Source organism: Spermophilus citellus (genome assembly GCF_964194105.1).
Source record: "Spermophilus citellus genome assembly, chromosome: 7".
NCBI lineage: Eukaryota > Metazoa > Chordata > Mammalia > Rodentia > Sciuridae > Spermophilus > Spermophilus citellus.
In genome coordinates, this window is record NC_138188.1 from 110242447 (window position 1) to 110262352 (window position 19906).

Sequence of the window (19906 nt, forward strand, 5' to 3'; positions counted from 1 at the left end):
GTAGCTGGCATCATATATAAAGATGAATACTCAGAACTGTATTTTCTGACAAGTTTTAAAATTATACCCAATTCAAGGTAATCAGTTGCTTCTCCTCATACCCTTTTTAATAATATGTTTCTTTTTAAGACAATAATAGTGGTTCCTGGGCTGTGATTGTAATTCAGTGGTAGAGCGCTTGCCTAGTATGTGTGAGGCACTGGGTTCAATTCTCAGAACCACATATAAATAAATTAATTAAATAAAGGTCCATCAACAACTAAAAAACAAATACTTTTTTTAAAAAATAGTGGTTCTCTATTTTATTTATTTTTATATTTTTTAATATCTTTATTTTTTTATTTTTATGTGGTGCTGAGAATCAAATCCAGTGCCTCACGCATGCTAGGCGAACACACTACCACTTGAGCCACATCCCCAGCCCCAATGGTTCTCTATTTTTAAAAAATCATTTCTTTTTTGACTTAGCAGTTACCAAAAACTTACTGATGTTGGATTTTCAGATATGTTGAGTATCATCTACTGTAAGGAAATCAGAATGGAGACCAACATCAAACTGGCCAGTAAATTATGAAACTGATTCTTCACTAGCCTTACTTATTTCATTTAAAAGTTTGCAGATTTTATTAAGGTACCAAGGTTTTAACTAGTTCTTCCTGGATTGTACCAATACTAGTTGTCTGGACACACAGCATATTCTTCTATTTATAACACATAGTGTTGTTTGTTTTTAATATTCTAATTGTTTTTCAGTCCATAGTAATAACTTATTCTCTCTAAAGCATCAAAAGCACTTGAAATTGGTTCCCTTGGAAAAAAAAATATATTTGTTTTTGTACGCAAGATCAATAAAACGTTTCATAATTATGTTCAATTCACTTGGAAGATGAGTTTTCTCAGACTTCTTTCTCAAGTGCTCTCATTTGGGGTACATTTAATCCATCTAGTTGAATGGTTTTCTTTCTCTTTACTCTTTAGTTTTCTGAGACCGTGGTCTACTTCTTTTTTATGTAGTGCTGAGGATTGAACCTAGGATTTCATACATGTTAGGCAAGCACTCTAACACTGAACTACATCCTCAGTCCTGACCCTGGTCTACTTCTGTCCTCATCTTCCACTAGTTTTCTGTCCACATTAAATTAGTCATCTGTTTGACCTGACCAGAGAGTCGGCAGGATGCCACACAAGCATGGTTCTTGACCAGAGCAGGTGTCATGTCCCCTTTGATATTAGGTGCTGCCTATCTTCCTCCACCCTGGGGTAAAAGATCCTTACCTCTAAAGCACTGTGGTCTTCCACACTCTTGGAAATGTTCCTGATTAGCCAGGAATTCTATGCCACATACCTCTGACCTCTTTGGACCTTGTAATTAAAAAAAAAAAGAAAAAGAAACACAATAAAGTATGACTTGATTATGTTCTTTCCGCCCAACCTCCCCCACCAGGGATTGGACCCATGGGCACTTAACCACTGAGTCATATCCCCAGCCCTTTTCACTTTTTTAATTTTGAGACAGGGTCTCATTAAGTTGCTGAGGGTGGCTTTGAACTTGTGATCCTTCTGCCTTAGCCTCCCAAGTGGCTGGGATTATAGTTGTACTCCATTGCACTTGACTGATTATATGCTATGAAGAGAAAATAATGATTTTTTTTCCTCAAAGAAAAAGAAAGAACAATGAAAAACCGCTAAATACAGTCATGCTTCGCATAAATAGAGATATATTCTAAGAAACTTGTCATTAGGCAAACATCATGGAGTATACTTGTACCAACTAAGATAGCTACTATATCACTAAACAATGTAATTTTATGGGACCACTGTCATATATGTGGCTTGTCATTGACATTAACTTCATTTTGTGCACATGATTATAGTTTTTATGGAGACAGTGGTTTCCTTAGCAACTATGAATTCTCAACCACTTCTCTCTAGTGTGTGTTATTTTCTTTAATAGGCTGGTCCTAAAGTAACAAAATTTGTCAGCTTCTTATTCAAGGATTGAGGTGAGGCAAAGAACCTCACCCCCCCACACTGGCACCAAGGCCAAATTTGGGGGCCAACAGAGGTGAGGCAAAGAACCTCACCCCCCCCCCCCACTGGTGCATAGGCCTATCCACAGGTATGGCTATATACTGGACCGGTAGTCAGTGATGGGTCAATTGCAGTGGTATCAACCTAAGACAGGAGGCTGATGCCTAGAGGTCAGTTTTCCCATGACGGGTAAGAACCATATGTTGAATTGGACAAACCTAACAGGCACGGTCCCTAGCCACATTGCCTGTTGCTTAATTAAACAGAAGGGGGCAGATGCTAAGAGCCACAGCCAAGTAATATGATGCATGGCACTTTTGGTTGTAAGGTGACGCCAGCTAGCCATTGAGATGATATGATTATGTTAAGATTTGCATTCATATGGATATTGGACTCCTGCTGTTCACCTCGGCCTGCTAGGGGACTCCTGGAGAGTTCCCATTGGTTGGGGAAGTACAGTAGGAGGGAATTCCGGGGGAGGAACTTGTTCCCGGTTCCGGGAGAAAAACCACTGCGTGTGTGGACCGGCTTCTTCCCGGACGTGTTCGGGGTATTGGCGGCATTTTCAAAAATAAAGTTTGTTCCTGCTTGAGTGACTCGTGATTTTGTGCCCAGCCAGACTGCGGCAAAGGATATCTGTCAAAGATTTTCTTTTTTCCTTCTCTGTTACTCCCAAACAAAATGAAATATTCAAAATCTGTTAATTGCTTTTAGCCAATTAATATTCTTTTAGGAAATATTTTCTGAAAACCTATTATGTACAAAGCACTGTGAGCGTTACTAAGACAAGGCAAGACTTGTGTTCAATTCCAGGCAGTATAAGTGTTACCCATATAAATGTAAAGCAAATGATGTGTGAAAATCTGTCTGTTCTACTGTTGTCTATCCTTTTTTTTTCCTTTTTTCTACTATCACTAATTATAGTGAAACTAGACAAATAACAGTGCATTGGGATGTGAATTTTAGTGGCCCAAGTTCAGACAGAAAATATATGATATAAATGAAGGTCTTTGTTGTTAAATAAAATAGACTTTGTTAGTTAGCAGCAAAAACTTGGTTGATGTCTTATTTATCTTTACTTTGAGAACATATGAAAACTAGTCAACAAATTTTAATTCTGACTGGGCACAGTGGCACATGCCTGTAATTCCAGTGGCTCCGGAGGCTGAGGCAGGAGGATCGCGAGTTCAAAGCCAGCCTCAGCAAAAGCAAGGAACTAAGCAACTCAGTGAGACCCTGTCTCTAAATAAAATACAAAAAAGGGATAGGGATGTGGCTCAGTGATCAAGTACCCTTGAATTCAATCCCTAGTACCAACCCCCCACAAAAAAATTTAATTCTGGGGTTTGGGTTGTAGCTCAGTAATAGAGCACTTGCCTTGTACTTATGAGGCACTGAGTTCAATCCTCAGCACTACATAAAAAATAAAATAAATAAAATAAAAGTATTGTGTCCATCTACAACTAAAAAATATTTTTTTAAAAAAATTTAATTCTGTTAACCAGCTCGTCAACAATATTATTTAAGTATGTTTGTATACACAACTGTGTGTTAAGTATTTTAGATCCAAAAGAAGAATTAGACACAATCTCATTTCCTCACAAGGAGACTTTATAATCTAGTTGTACATAAAAAATCTATATATGGTAGAACATGTAAGGAACGATTGAGCCAAGTGCAGAGTGACATAAGCTTAGAAATTCTATTGAGGAATTTAGACTGATTTATTATTATTAGATTATTATTGATTATTATTAGATTGATTATTGTGTAAGCTTCATTAGGGAAAAAAGATCTTTTCACTGGGCATCAAAGGAAGTGAGACAGGATTTATCAAAACAGCCTTTCATGACTTGGATAAGGTCTATCTGCCTTTCTCGAACATAACTTCTGTTTTTTACATTCCCCCACATCAAAAGTATTTGAGCAAATGAGGTCTCTGGAAATTTAGGCATTCATTATTAGATTATATGCTAATAGTATAGTAATAGTCTTTTCAAAGTCCTGTATCAGAAATATGCTTTGGAAAGTCTGTCGTGGTTTCTTACAGTTGTGTGTGAGATTTCTGTAGTAAAGATCGTGTTGACAATCCCTGAAAAGTTGTTGGTTATCAGGCATTTCCAGAGAAGTTCTTTGCCTTCCTATGCTATCCTTCAGGAATGAAATCCTTCCACAAAACTTTTTTCTTTTTCTTTGGTACCAGAAATTGAGCCCACTGAGCCACATTTTGTTTTTGATACAGGATCTCCCTAAGTTGCTTAGGGCCTCACTGATTTGTTAAGGCTGGCTTTGAACTTGCAGTCCTCCTGCCTCAGGCTTCCAGCCACTGGCATCACAGGAATGTGCCACCATACTGGGTTCCACAAAACTTTTAAAGAATTTAGAAAACTTCATTCTTCATTCAGGAGTAAGGGCAAGAATTGTGAGATGTTAGAAGCAAACTTTTAGTTGCACAGATCATTTTTATGATCCAAGTTCTGTGTTAGGTGCTAATTCTTACATTGAAAATAAATAAATAAATTCAGGCAGAGTTCTTGCTTCTGGGAGCTTACCAGTTAAGAATGCTTGATATTTAGAGAGAGAGAGAGAGATATTTGAGTCATTATTTTGTGTTTCTGCTTGGTAGGGGTTGTGTCCCTGTATGCCTTAGGATGCCTTCTTTTCTCATTCACTGTTTTACACCAAATCTGAGTTTGTGTTTCCACCTGGATTTGTAACTACTTTGACCTTCTCAGTGCTATGCATAATGTCACTAATTCAGCCTGACTGTGACTTGAATAGAGCCAAATTATAAATTGTGTTTAGAGCTTCACCTGCTCCTTCTCTTGCATAGAATATAGCACCTAGATGCTATCTTGAGTGCTTAGCTGGCAATACTTTGTCAAGGTTTCCATATTCTTTACCTCTTTCTATTCCATATCCTATTCTCCTTATCTCTGTTTAGATGCTGACATCAGAAGGCGCACAGCCTCAAACAACAAACCCTTCATTTCTTCCCAGTCCTTGTAAGTACTTTCTTTCTTTTTTACTTTTAATAACCTTGGGGTGTGGGTGTAGGGAGAAATAAACCCAATAGATGGGTATGTAAAGTCATTCCAATTCAGGAGGAGGCAAGGTTCAAGTAATGATCTGGCTCGATGGTGATGAACCTACAGGAAGAAAGAGAGTAAAGATTTTTTATCTAAATGGGGTGGGCTTTTGGAAGGCAAAGCTTGCAGTGTGAATTGTTCTTTCTCTGCTGACTTCTATCCTAAACACTTAGGTCTCAAGAGAGAGATTGATTGTGACTTTTGATCATGAAATCAAGTTGAAAAAGTTCCATACTATAGACCCAGCTATGGTAAATATTAGTTCATTTGGGATGAACAGTAGTCTTTACAGTCTACAAAGCAGATTTACTCACTTTATTTTGCAAATGGACATTGTAGTGTCCATTTTGTAGTTAAGAAACTAAAGTTTAGGGAAAGGCAATACAGAGCCCTTAATTAGTAGTGCCATATAATGCTAGTAAGTGGGATTTGAACCTGAGTCTTAGGACTATAATAAGATCAGTATTTTTTCACTGTGTCTGAAGATTATAAGTGAAGAAGCTGAGCAGACTTGGGGTGCTATGGGCATTTCCTCAGCTGATAAGTTACTGCATTTGATCTCAGATCCTAAAGGGAAGGCTCCCTTTCTTTTGCCTACACTCAGTTTTCTTTATTTTCTCCTTTTCAGTTCCCATTGCTTCCTGCATTCCACTTCTGCTGAGGCAGTGGCTATGGGGCTCCTGAAGCAGTTTGAGGGGATGCAGCTTCCAGCTGCCTCAGAGTTAGAGTGGCTAGTCCCGGAACATGATGCCCCTCAGAAGGTAGGCTCCTCAGCATCTTTCCCTGTCCAGGAGGCTCTGAGCCTTTCTTATCTTGCTCTCCTTTCTCACTTGTTCCCAGTGTGGGATGAACCTGTATTTCCTTCCTTGCTCATAGAAGCCATCTGTTATAAATGTATTGAATGAATGAATGAGTAAATGAATGGTATCTTGCCTAGGTTTTCCCTAAATTGTCAAAAATATCAATATAATGGCTCTTTCACTGTTATTCCACATAACTGTTCACTAATTCCAGAGTTAGAACTCTTGTTTTGTGACCACCTTCAAAACACTTAGAAAAAGTGAATTGAAGAGAACGTGTGGACAGAAGGAGGTGAGGTGGAGCCTATCACCTGGGACTACAGGCCAGGAGGACAGGTTCTGAGAGCCCAGGCGTGATGTCTGCTACAATGTGGATCTTGGGGACTTATGTTAGTTTGTCACTATGACAAAATACATGAGACAGATCAACTTCAAGAAGGAAAGGTTTATTCTGTTCACAGCTTCAGAAGTTTCAGTCCAGGTTCACTTGGCTCTATTGCCTCTAGGCCTGTGGTGAGGCAGAGCATCTTGGCAGCAGTGTACAGTAGAACAGTTTCCAAATTCATGGTGGACAGGAAGGAGAGAGAGAGAGAGAGAGAGAGAGAGAGAGAGAGAGAGAGAGAGAGAAGAACAAAAAGTGAGAAGGGACTGGGGACAAGATATATCCCAGGGAACACCCCCAGTGACCTACTTCCTCCAATTAGACCCCACCTTCTAAGTTTTCATCACCTTGTAGTAGCCCACTGAAACTATGAACTCATCAAGGGATTTATCCATGGGTGATGAGGGCCCCTCATGATCCTACTACTCCCAAAGAGCCCCTCTCAAATGCAAATGAAAACTACTCTAAGATTTCATCTTAGAGCAATTTTCAAAAACACAAACAATAATAAGTGTTGGCGAGGATGTGGGGAAAAGGTACACTCATACATTGTTGGTGGGTCTGCAAATTGGTGCAACCACTTTGGAAAGCGGTGTGGAGATTCCCTAGAAAACTTGGAATGGAACCACCATTTGAACCAGCTATTCCAGTCCTCTGCCGGGAGAGGTTATGAGGATAGGAAAGATGGTGGAATGAGATGGACATCATTACCGTAGGTACATGTATGATTGCACAAATGGTGTGTCTATACCGTGTGCAACCAGAGAATTGAAATGTTGTGCTCCATTTGTGTATGATGAATTGAAATGCATTCTGTTGTCATGTACAACTAAGTAGAACAAATAAAAATAATAATTATAGTAAAAAAAAAAAGTGAATTGTTTGGACTCTTCTTTGCCCTAAAATTGAATCTTTAAGTCATGAAGCATCCTGGCATACATCAGCAAAGGGTAACACCACCCCGGAATGCTGTGTCTGTATTTGCTTCTTGGAACCACAAGGCCCTTGCTTCTCATACCCTGCTGTCTTTTAACTATGTTTCTGTCATGTCCAGAAGGATCAAGATATGTGTTCCCTCAGACGGTCATTGTTAGCTCACCTGTGCTTTTCTCCTGTAGCTCCTGCCCATCCCTGACTCACTACCCATCTCACCAGATGATGGGCAGCATGCAGACATTTATAAACTGCGTATCCGCGTTCGTGGCAACCTGGAGTGGGCCCCACCCCGGCCTCAGATAATCTTTAATGTTCATCCAGCACCAACGTGAGTAGTCAGTGACTGTGCACTTTGGGAAAAGATATATTCTCTTTGAATTGTCAGACTGTCATTCATATATATATATATATATATATATATATATATATATATACACACACATACACACACACATACATATATACATACACACACACACACACACACACACACCCCTTTATAAAGGGATATATATATAACTTTATTTTGTTTATTTAGTTTTATGTGGTGCTGGGGATTGAACCCAAGGCCTTACACATGCTAGGCAAGCACTCTACCACTGAGCTACAACTCCAGCCCCCAGAACTGTCTTTCTATCTTCTTATCTCTGCCTCTGGTTATACTTTCCACACAGTTCTGTTCATTTAAAAGCAAGGGAAGAGCCAGGCACCATGGCACATGCTTTTAGTCCTGGTTACTTGAAAGCTGAGGTAGGAGGATGGCTTGAGTCCAGGAGTTCAAAACTAGCCTGGGGGGCTGGCATTGTGGCTCAGTGGTAGAGCACTTGCCTAGCACATGTGAGGCCTGGGTTCAATCCTCAGCACCACATAAAAATAATAAAAGTGTGTGTGTATATATATGTATATATATATGTATGGCCTGGGCAACATAGTGAGACTTCTGCCTTAAAAAAATAAAAAAGGAGGAGGAGGAAAAAAATAAAAAACAAAGGAAGTGTATTATCCATTTTTGTCCTTAAATCCTTACTTTTAAGAATTAATAGTAGGGCTGGGATTGTAGCTCAATGGTAGAGTACGTGTGATAGCACGTGTAAGGCACTGGGTTCGATTCTCAGCACCACATTAAAAAATAAAAGTATTGTGTCTATCTATAACTAAAAATATTTTTTAAAAATAATTGAAAGTAATACATGGGGAAGCTGAGGCAGGAGGATCACAAGTTAAAAGCCAGCCTCAGCAACTTAGTGAGGCCCTAAGCAACTTATCAAGACTCTGTCTCGAAATAAAGTACAAATAAAGGGCTGGGAATGTTGCTTAGTGGTTAAGCACCCGGGGTTCAATCCTGGTACCAAAAAAAAAAAAAAGTTATCCAGCTGGGTGTGTGGTGCATGCCTGTAATCCCAGTGGCTCAGGAGGCTGAGGCAGGAGGGTTGCAAAGTTCAAAGCCAGCTCAGCAATTTAGCAAGGCTCTGAGCAACTTGGTGAGACTCCTATCTCAAAAAAATAAAAAGTGATGGATGTAGCTCAATGGTTAAGTGTCCCTGGGCTCAAACAAGAGTAATTCTGAGGATTCTTCAGAATCCTCAAGTAGCTACCGTCTTCCAGATCTAACTGGAAATGAGGCCTTTATTCTTTGGAATTCCCAACCTGTTGCCATCCTCCCAAGAGTATTGTGAGCTGTTTTTTCTTCTCTTTTTAAGAAGCTCAGATGCCTCTCTCTTACTGTTCTTTTCCCCTTTACTATTTCTTACCCTTATATTTGTATAGACAGTGTAGTTCATTATTGGGAAGAGTCATTGAGACCTAAACTACTAGCCTCAGTTTGAATTAGTTTTTCCCAATAGGTTCATTTTATCCAGCTTTTAAAAAAACAGATGAATTCTTCTCTCTTCCTATACTTAACAAGACCTCTGTCATTGTGCAGCAGCTATCTGCCAATCTCCTTTGCCTTTCCTTAGGAGGAAGATTGCTGTGGCCAAGCAGAATTACCGCTGTGCCGGATGTGGCATCCGGACTGACCCTGGTGAGTTTCTTCTAGTGCATACTGCCTCCAGAGGCTTCACCTTCTCTCACATCTAGGAGAGAGGGAGCCAGTCACAGGTAGTAAGAGGTGGTAATGGGAAAATTGGGGGGAGAGAAAAAAGGGCCTAAAGTGGGGGGAAATAGGAAAGAATACTGCAATCAGAGGGAAATCATCTCTGGAAGTTAATAAATGGGATGGCAGCAAATTAAAAAGCTTCTGCGTAGCAAAGGAAGCAATTAAGAATGTGAAGAGAGAACCTACAGAATGGGAGAAAATCTTTGTTAACTACTCTTCTGACAGAGGATTAATATCTAGAATATATAGAGAAATCAAAAAACTTCACACAAAAAAAACCTCAATGAATAATTGTCAAATGAATTAAAGAAATAATTTTCTAAAGAAACACAAATGGTCAACAAATAAATAAAAAATTTTCAACATCATTAGCAATTAGGGAAAGGCAAATCAAAACTGTACACTGAGATATCAGCTCATACCAATCAGAATGGTAGTCAGCAAGAATACAAACAATAATATATGCTGGAGAGAATGTGGAGAAAAATGAACACTTTTTCACTATTGGTGAGACCATAAATTAGTTCACTCCTTATGAAATCAGTATGGAGGCTCCTCAAAAGGAAATGAAACCACCATATGACCCAGCTATACCATTCCTCAGTATTTATCCTAAAGAATTAAAATCATCATACTATAGTGATACAAGTATACCCATGTTTATGGCAGCACAATTCACAATAGCCAAACTATGGTACCAGCCTAAATGACCATCAACAGATGAATGGATAAAGAAAATGTGGTAGATATACACAATGGAGTTTTATTCAGCCATAAAGATAAATGATATGTCATTTTCAGGAAAATGGATGAACTTGAAAATATTATGTTAAGTGAAATAAGTCAAATTCAGAAGGTCAAGGGTCGTATGTTTTCTCTCACATGTGAATGCTAAAGATGAAAAAGGAAAAGTGAGGAGTGGGTGGATCTCATGAAAATTAAAAGAAGATCAGTAGACTATAGTAAAGGGACCAGGGAATGGGAGAAAAGGAGGAAGTGGGGAAGTACTGGGGAGTGATATTGGCCAAATTATATTGTTATATTTTGTGCATGTACAAATATGTAACAACAAATTCCACCACCATGTACAGCTACAATGCACCAATAAAAAAAAAAAAAGAAAAACAATTATCTCTGAGAGTACATTACTAGGCTGTATACTGGAGAAAATTTTAGTTCAACTAGATTCTTAGAGGTTGGGTCTTATCAGTTCTGGCAGACTGTTTTCTCAGTGACTTCTAGGATAGGATGTAGGGACCACAGGCCTCACTTGTGGGTTTCTCACAGCTTTGGGGAGTTTTTACAGAGATGGCTAGAGGCAACTGCTCATCTATTTCTGCCCTTTGAAGGATCAGCAGAGCTGCCTTATCAGCTTGTAGACACATCTGGCTCTTTGACTTTCTGAATTTTGCAGATTATATCAAACGGCTGCGGTACTGTGAGTACTTGGGAAAGTACTTCTGTCAGTGCTGTCATGAGAATGCTCAGATGGTTATCCCTAGCCGGATTCTGCGCAAGTGGGACTTCAGCAAGTACTACATCAGCAATTTCTCCAAGGACCTGCTCATTAAGATATGGAACGATCCTCTCTTCAATGTGCAGGACATTAACAGCACTCTCTATAGGAAGGTCAAGCTGCTCAATCAAGTCCGAGTAAGACTCTTGAAAAGATCACATCGTAGATTCTTACCTTTCTCCCTACGTCCCCTTTTTCTCTTCATGTAGGGTTTCCCAGGATCACCATACTCCTTTTCATAATGTCAGAGCTGTAGCCATTTTATCATTCATGCTCTGTGTACTTTTTTTGGGGTAGGGGAGTCGGTGCTGGGGATCAAACCCAGGGCCTTATACTTGCCAGGCAAGGGCTCTACCACTGAGCTATATTCCCCAGCCCTCTGGTACTTTCTTAATCTCTTCCTATTTCCCAGCTCCATGTCTCGTCAAAGCCTTAACTCTGGGAGGGCAGCTCTGAAGCTATAGATAATGCTGGATGGCAAAAGCAGAATTTCTCTCTCCACTGAAAATACTACTGAATAGAAAATAGGCTGGGGAAATATGAATTCCAGAGTTCTCAGTTGCTGCCAGCAGTGTTTGTGATTGGGCAGATTGACCTGGCAGAGAGGCCTTCTCTGACTAGAGATCACTTTAAACAAGTTGTTAAGAGAATACAGTCTGACTCTGGCTGCTACATCTAAAGCTTCCAGAACCCCAGGGTTTAAAGATACTGCTCTTTCTAACAGCCGATTCTCTCCTTCTCCACACTTCCCCACCAAAACGTCTTTCTTTCCAGCTGCTGCGGGTCCAGCTGTATCACATGAAGAACATGTTTAAGACATGCCGACTGGCCAAAGAGTAAGTCTTGTGTGGAGGCCAATCCTCCCAATGAGTTAATTTCTCTGACATAGATGTGTCCTAGTAGTTGATTCTTATGTGAAGAAGAAAAATAGGGGAATTTTGCAGACATGTCCAGAAATGATATACAAGAAGCCACAGCAGTAGCTGTATCTATAATTTCTCTGGAGTGGGGAATATGTGGCCACCACTCTTTGCAAATTGGTATGGACTATTCTGCAGGAGGTTATAAATAAGTCACTTCTGTCATCCAGATACCTGTTGGTGTGGGAAGGCTAGGTGGCCTGGAACACTGGAAGTATGTTGCCCACTTTCATTAGCTTTTCTTTCTCCCCTTTGAATAGGGATTTTTCTGTATAATGTGACATATAAAATGTTCATTCGCTACCCCCCCCCAACTTTCCCTGTAGGCTTCTGGATTCCTTTGACACAGTCCCAGGCCACCTGACAGAGGATCTCCACCTGTATTCCCTGAGTGACCTGACCACAACCAGGAAAGGGGAGCTGGGGCCCCGGCTTGCCGAGCTCATCAGGGCAGGGACTGCCCATGTAGAGCGATGCATGGTGAGAAAGTCTTACTCTGGCATGCAGCTGAGACCTTGCTTTAGGACACAAGGAGCAGGTGGGCCCAGGTTTTTCCTGATTGGCTTCAGAAAGTTGGGATGGCTAAGGACACTCTGAGAGAAACTGAAAAGGATTGCTGTTCTTTAGATTAGTAAACTGCAGTCATCCAACTGTGTAGAACCTAGATTAGAAGAGAAATTGGTTCTGGCAGCTCCTGGGTACCTAAGAGCAGCCCTCACTAAAGAATTGTTATAAGTGGGGAAAAAAAAACTCTGGATTAGAATCTGGAGAAGAATTCTGAGTCTTGGCTTTTTTATTTTCAATACTGAAACCAAAAGAAATTATTTTGCTCTCTTTGAGGTAAGCCTCATTTTTTTAATCTCTGCAGTGAATTATATGTATTATCTTTTCCTCTTAGTATTTTTGAAGATTGATGAAATGATTTATATGACACCATTTTGTAAATTTTAAGTATTCTACAAGTATGAGTTTTTATTGTTCATCCTATATTCAACATGCCAGAAATTCAGAAATTCCATTTTTAGATCTTCTCATCTTGGACTCTCCCCACTTTATGTTCCTGTGGCAGTCCCAGAATGAGAGCTCAAAATGGGATGTATTTAGAGACTCCTGTGTGTCTGGGGGTTTTGGACTTACTTCACTCTAAATTGACCTGAGACTGGGTATTATTTTGGGGAAACATCCATGTCTTCACATTTTATCTTAATTGGCAGTATTCCTATTTCAAAATAAAATCATTAGCCAGACTGTAATACTGATTTTAGGAAGTTCATGATGGCACCATTCCTTCCTCCTCTTTCTCTCTCCATTGAGAGACACTCTAGTGGTAGGAGTGTCTCAAGTCTGTGCCTCTCTTGTCTCCACCTTAAAGTTTTGTCTGTTACAGTCTAGCGCTGGCTCAAGTTTGGCTCTCATGCTAAATCCAGCCCCAATCTCTCCTCTATAGGAAGTAGAATCCCTTACGCCACTCAGTTTTGTTTATGCTTTGCCTGTCCTCTCCTTAGAATTCCCCTGTGCCATTCCCTCATTCTGCTATCTATCTCTTTCTTCCTCAGCTCTGCCAAGCCAAGGGCTTTATCTGTGAGTTCTGTCAGAATGAGGAGGATATCATCTTTCCTTTTGAGCTCCATAAATGCCGGACCTGTGAAGGTAAGGGCTGGTGCTAGGAGTGGGGCAAGAAAGAACACAAAGTTAATTTCTTTCCTTTGAGCCATCTCCATTAGCAAGAGTGTGGTTTGATTCAGCAACTCCTGTATTTCACCACCAGAACTCTTAGCCCTGGTAGTGGGAAGGGGCTACAGCAATGACTTGCTTCCAGCCTGAAGCAAGTAAAATAATAGAAATTTATTTTTTCCTCTCTCTCACCTTTTCAACTTGAACAGAGTGTAAAGCATGTTATCATAAAGCTTGTTTCAAGTCTGGAAACTGTCCCCGGTGTGAGCGGCTACAGGCACGGCGGGAGTTGCTGGCCAAGCAGAGCCTGGAGTCCTACATGTCAGACTATGAAGAGGAACCCACTGAAGCCTTGGCTCTAGAAGCCACTGTTCTGGAGACCACATGAAGAAAGCACTTTAAGCCCTCTGCCTAGGGCCTGGGATCACATATAATGCAGAACCGAGCCACTGTTATGAGGACTTTCCCCAGTTGGGGCTTTTTAAAAAATTCATTATCATTGTTTTTTTTTTAATTTTAATAACTTGTCTGACGTCCATGTGTCATCAACCTTTGTTAGGTTGATGGGTCCAGTCTCTTGTGACAGATAATTTGACCAGGTATTTCCATCAGAACTGACTTGCGGGGTCTTTAGAGCTTCTAGTGCCTCTTGTCAGGGGAATGGACAGTGAAAACCAATTCTTCTGACATCCATGGCCTTCTTCACTAGGATGGGATTGGTTGTAGATGCATCTGATTTCCACTTTTACTTTGTTTTTGTACTGGAGCTTCTGAACCAGGCCTTTCTCAACCAACTCTTCTCCTTTGCTGCTGAAACAAGGGGATAAGTTTTCTCTCTCCCAGTCCTGCAATAGGATCAGACTGTGTCCTAGAGAAGCAGCAGAGAATGGACATTCTCTCCAGTTTGATTGGGTATTCTGGGAGCCAAAGAATAGATCATTATCTTCCCAGAATCCTCAGAGACCTCAAGGAAGCAGCCATCATTTTCCTGTTTGAAATATTCTGAGCTTAGATGATGTCACAAGCTAATTTTTTTTATCTACTCTGCTGGGCTAAAGCAAAGAACAGAACTGAGGCTTAGGCCAATCTAATTTGTAGCCTACACCACAAGCATAAATGAGGCTCTGTTACAGAAGGAGCATGTGTTTATTTAGAGGAGCTGTTGGCCTCCTCTTAAGTAGTCAGGTCTCCTTAATTAACCTAACTCTTTTGAGTCTAGGTATAATATTTCAAGCTCAGGCAAGTCCCTGATGCCATCCTAAGTGAGGACAGAAACCCCACCCACCACATTACTAGTGGGTTCCTTGCTGCTCTGTCCTGTTTAGTGGTCATTGTAGTTCTGAATAAAGCCCAACTTTATTCTCTGTCCCCTTCCTGCAACAGGGCTGGGACCCTCTGTGGTAACTGATCTCTTGCCTTATTTTCTTTTCTCAGAGTTGGGGTTAAACATTCCCCCATTGGTAGTATTAGAGAACTTGACAATTTGTGGATGTGAATGTGAATGTTCCTGTGTTCTTGGAATAACAAGAACCTTTCTGCCAATTATGCACTTAACTCTATCTAGCCTGATGATTTTCATTAGTTCAGTCATCCTTTTCATATTATAATTTTAACATACTCCCACTCCCCACTTTAATGTGTATTTTGACAGGAAAAGGTCTTGGATGGGACAGGGTATAGGTTTGAACTATAAGTTGCTATAGTTCCTAACCTCAATGTAAAACACTGGTCAGGGTTGCTTTTCTGAGGGCTGGCAGCTCTGTGAACTAAAGCCCACAACATTTTTGTTCTGGGACCGACTTCTTCCTGTATACCTGTCTTCCCATGGTTGGTTGCTAGTGGAAAACAAGTGGCTTGGGTACTTCCCCAGGAAACCAAACAGCAAGTTACATATGGTTGGTGGAAGCCAATAAGTGCCTGAGCTGAATGTACCAAGGAGTCTCACAAAGAAGAGAAAGGGGTGTTAAGGTAATAGCCAAAGCTGAGGCTCTACCAGAACAAGAGGGAACATGTGGGAATTAGCCCACAGTGTTGATTCCTCTTCCTCAAACTTGGGCTCAGAGGGCTACGTCAGGCTAGAGACCCTGATGCTGTTCTTTGAGTGCATGGTGAAGCTCTTAAAGCCAAGCTTTGAAGGACTGACTAGAACTTCCAGGAACTTTGGGAATGACCCCACATAATTGAAGTCTCACTAAGGATTAGGCCCCAGATTTAGGCTGAGAGATTTGTTAAGTATGATGAGCTCTACTTCCAGTTTTGGTTTAAGTTTCAAATCCAGCTCCTTGCTCCAAGTCACTACACTGGAGGAGAGAGAGACTCTCTTATTGTCTGTCCTGCTTTTTTCATATCAACATAGGATCAAAGCTGAATCCAACAATCTGACATGCTCCTGAGTTTTCACTGTTTTTCTCTACCTCCCTGGCCCCATCCCTTTACATTGTGTGTTTTGGTGGCTTGGACACTATGTTGTCATAACTGTCCAAATACTCATTTATTTATTTGAGAGAGGGCAGAGGATAGGATGTTTTGAAAGCACTTTGCAACTTAACAGTATCTGAGAAGCTCCTGCTGATGTGGGGAGAATCTTCTGAATGCACTTAAGAGATCTCCTTCTAAATAAAGCAGGAGGGGGAAAAGTATTCTTTTCTGTACATAAAGTGGGGAGGAAAACGTTTACTTACACGGTGGGGACAAGATTCAAGAAAGTGCAGATGAGTGGAAGGCAAACATTTGTCACTTAAATGAGGCTATTACTAACTTTCTTTGCCAAAGTTTTAGAGCTTTTGTTGAATTAAAAGGAGCAAAAATCTAAATAGAGATGTTCTGTGAGGGTACAACTCATGTTTTGAACTGGATTGATATCTACTTGCTATAGTTGTCACACAGCCTAACAGTTCATTGTCATCTTTAATAAACTAAGGAAATAAAATTCTTCCTTTCGTTTGCCTGTCTTGACTATTAGGAAAAGGTATTGAGTGTCTTGCGTTTTTTCCACCCATACTACATCTGTCTTGCTCCTTTTCCACCACAACCACACAAATTCAGATTCTCTTCTCAAATCTCAGTTATCTCAGATCATGCCAATTTCTTCCTAGCCATACATTCATCATACATTGGGGTACCTCCTACATGCCAGTCTCTGTGCTAATCTCTGGAGCCATCACAGGTATTTAAATGGAGATAGTCCCCACTCATAAGAAACTTGAAAGTCTTATATGTATCATTGGTCCTCTGTGTGTCCAGAGATTCAAACAACTGTGGATCAAAAATACTTGGGAAGAAATTATAATAAAAAATAGAAAATTTAAAACACTCTTTATTTACACAGCATTTACATTGTGGTGGGTATTTTAAATGATTTAGAGAGAATTTAAAATACTCAGAAGAATGTGTGTACCATACCAAATTCTGTTCCATTTTATATAAGGTTATTTGAGTATCTATGGATTTGGATATCCCTGGTTGGGGAGGGGACCCTAGAACCAATTCCCCACAGATACTGAAGGGACAACAATATAAGCTCTACTAAGAACTACAAAGGAAGAGAGAAGATTCTTGTTTTTGTTTTTGTTTTTTGGTACCAGGGATTGAACCTGTGGCACTTTTCCACGGAGCTACAGTCCCTTTCCCACATTTTATTTTTAAATACAGCCCTTTTTCATATTTTATTTAGAGACAGGTTCTTGCTCAGTTGCTTAGGACCTTGCCAAGTTGCTAAGGTTGGCTTTGAACTCAAGATCCTCCTGCCTTAGCCTCCTGAGGCACTGGGATTATAGGTATGTACCACCATGGCTGGCTAAAGATTCTGTTTTTAAAAAATAATGACAAGGGAACCTAATTCAGACTTGAGATAGGCAAAGCCCCTAAGAAAGTGATACTTCACCCAAATCCCAGTGAGGTTTAGGAGTAGAGAGAAAGGGCTTTAGACAGGGATTAGCACATGTGCTTGTCCTAATATAAGAGGAATCTGGGCAAGAGGGACATATTAACAATTTTGGATTTTATTTTGAGAACATTGGTACAGTGGGCTGAATGTTTGTGTGCCCCCAAATTTGTGTTGAAACCCTTATCCTGATGTGATGGTATCTGGAGGTGGAGCCTTTGAGAAGCAATTAGTTTAAGGGGGTAGAGCCCTCAAGATGGAATTAGTTCCCCTATAGAGTCCAGACAGGTAGATAGCTCCCTCTCTATCATGTGAGGACACAGCAAGAAGACAGATTTCTGTAGAAAGAGGGAGTCCTCACCAAGAACTTAATTCTGCTGGCACTCTTATCTCTAACTCCCAACCTTCAGAAATGTGAGAAACAGATGTTTGTTGTTTAATCCACCCAGCTAATGGTATTTTGTTGCAGCACCTCAAGCTAAAATAATTGGAAAGCCACTGAAGAGTTTGTTCAGAGGAGTGATTGATATAATTAAAATGTCAGCATCTTCTTTGCAGAGTAAAGAGTAAAAGCAAATGGGGGGGGAGGTGGGATGGGGGGTAGGGCGAGGGCTGGTTAGGGAAGAAAAGAAGTACTTTGGATTAGAAAAAGGGGAATGAAGGGAAGGGAGGGAAAATGGGAATAGAAACGATAGTAGAATGAATCAGACATTACTATCCTATGTGCATATATGGTTACATGACAAATATAATTCTACATCATGTACAACCAGAAGAATGAGAAGTTATATTCCATGTATGTATAATATGTCAAAATACATTCTACTATCTAGAACAAATAAAAAAGAAATTCAAACTAGTAATGAATACATCAACTAGCATACTTTAAACATTTCACAAGTATACATGTACATCAAAACACCACACTGGTAAAAAAAAAAAAAAAAAAAAAAAATTCAAACTAGATGCCAATAATGAATCTCTTTACAAATAGGCATAAGGAAGACTTGTGTGTTTCTCCCTTAACAACCAGAAGCCCTGCAACCACATATCTCTTCTTAAAGAACATTCTGATGAAGTGATAAGCAGAAATGAGATCTGCAGAGGAAAAAAGGAATGAAAGAGACTTTCTCTCATTCAATATTTTAATTTGTTAATACATCTGTGTGCTTAAATACCCACAAAAAGGTATACAGTGAAAGTCTCCCTCCCATTTCTGTAGCCCCTGTATGCAGTTTTTGCCTCCCCCCCTTTTCATAGCCACTTTTACTATATATTTTAAAAAAAACCTATATTTTAGTTATAGGTAGACAAAAATATCTTTATTTTTTATTTTATGTTGGGCTGAGGATTGAACCCAGTGCCTCACACATGGTGGGCAAGCTCTCTACCTCTGAGCCACAATCCCAGCCCATTACTACATTTTTTTTTAACTCTTCCAGAGTTTCCTTGCATGTGCGCGCGCGCGCGCGCGCACGCACACACACACACACACACACACACACACACACACTTCTTATTTGTCATCTTTCTTTAAAAATTGGAAAACTATACATTTTTGTACCTTGCTATTTTTCTTTTAACCATGTATCTAAGAGAGCCTTCCAAATCTACATGAAGTTTCCTTATTCATTTTTTATAGTTGCATTTTTTCCATTGTATGAATGCACCTTAATTTGTTTAACAGGAGCCCATAGATGAACATTCCTTTGCAGCCTATTTTTTTAGTGCATTATAGTTATACATAATAGTGGGGTGCCTTTTGACATATTTATAAATGTATATAAACAAATTTCAATTCCCAGAACTATCTTTTTCCTTCTCTGCCTTCCCTTCCTCTACTTTACTGGTCTTCCTTGAAACAATTCCATCCAATGAAAACTGAAAAGAAAGAAATTGAAGAAGACATCACAAGATGGAAAGACCTCCCATGGTCTCTGATAGGCAGATTAATATTGTCAAAATGGCCATATCACCAAAAGTGAATTATAGTTGAAATACAAAAGACATTCTTTACAGAAATAGGAAAAAAAAACCAGTCCCAAAATTCGTGTGGAAGAGTAGAAGATCTAGAATGGCCAAAGAAATACTGATGCCAGAGGTATCACAAAACTGGATCTCAAAATATACTACAGAGCTATAGAAACAAAAACAGCATGGTATAGGCATCAAAGTAGACATGAAGACCAATGTAATAGAAGACACAGAGACAAATGCACATAGATGTAATCATCTGATCCTGACAAAGGTGCCAAAAACATATACCATAAGAAATGGTGCTGGCCAGTGGTGGTACACACCTATAATCCCAGACTCAGGGTGCTGAGGGAGAGGATCACAAGTTCAAGACCAGCCTCAGCAACTGTCTCAAAAAATAAAAAGGGCTAGAGATGTGGCTCAGCAATAAAGAGTCTCTGGGTTCAATCTCTGGTCCCAAAACAAACAAAAAAATTGTGTTGGGGAAAACTAAATAGCCATAGTAAAAGAGACTAGACTCTTATCTCTCACCCTGCACAAAAATCAACTCAAAGTAGATCAAAGACCTAGGAATTTGACCAGAAACACTGCAAATGTTTC

General features: G+C 39.9%; 1 protein-coding gene across 6 annotated transcripts in view; it reads left to right on the forward strand.

Annotated features, from left to right (window-relative positions):
• Positions 1-16547, forward strand: part of RUBCN (rubicon autophagy regulator) — a 73302-nt gene extending 56755 nt beyond the window's left edge. For 3 of the 6 annotated variants that reach the window (XM_081301267.1, XM_081301262.1, XM_081301263.1), the window contains 9 exons: positions 4976-5036; positions 5749-5881; positions 7421-7566; positions 9197-9261; positions 10751-10989; positions 11627-11688; positions 12099-12252; positions 13329-13422; positions 13656-16547. In XM_081301267.1, coding sequence (XP_081157393.1) covers positions 4976-5036; positions 5749-5881; positions 7421-7566; positions 9197-9261; positions 10751-10989; positions 11627-11688; positions 12099-12252; positions 13329-13422; positions 13656-13834 — 1133 coding nt within the window. In that variant the 3' untranslated portion in view covers positions 13835-16547. The remainder of the gene's footprint in view (positions 1-4975; positions 5037-5748; positions 5882-7420; positions 7567-9196; positions 9262-10750; positions 10990-11626; positions 11689-12098; positions 12253-13328; positions 13423-13655) is intronic. The other 3 variants (XM_081301264.1, XM_081301266.1, XM_081301265.1) reach the window with 1 other exon arrangement.
• Positions 16548-19906: the final 3359 nt, after the last annotated feature.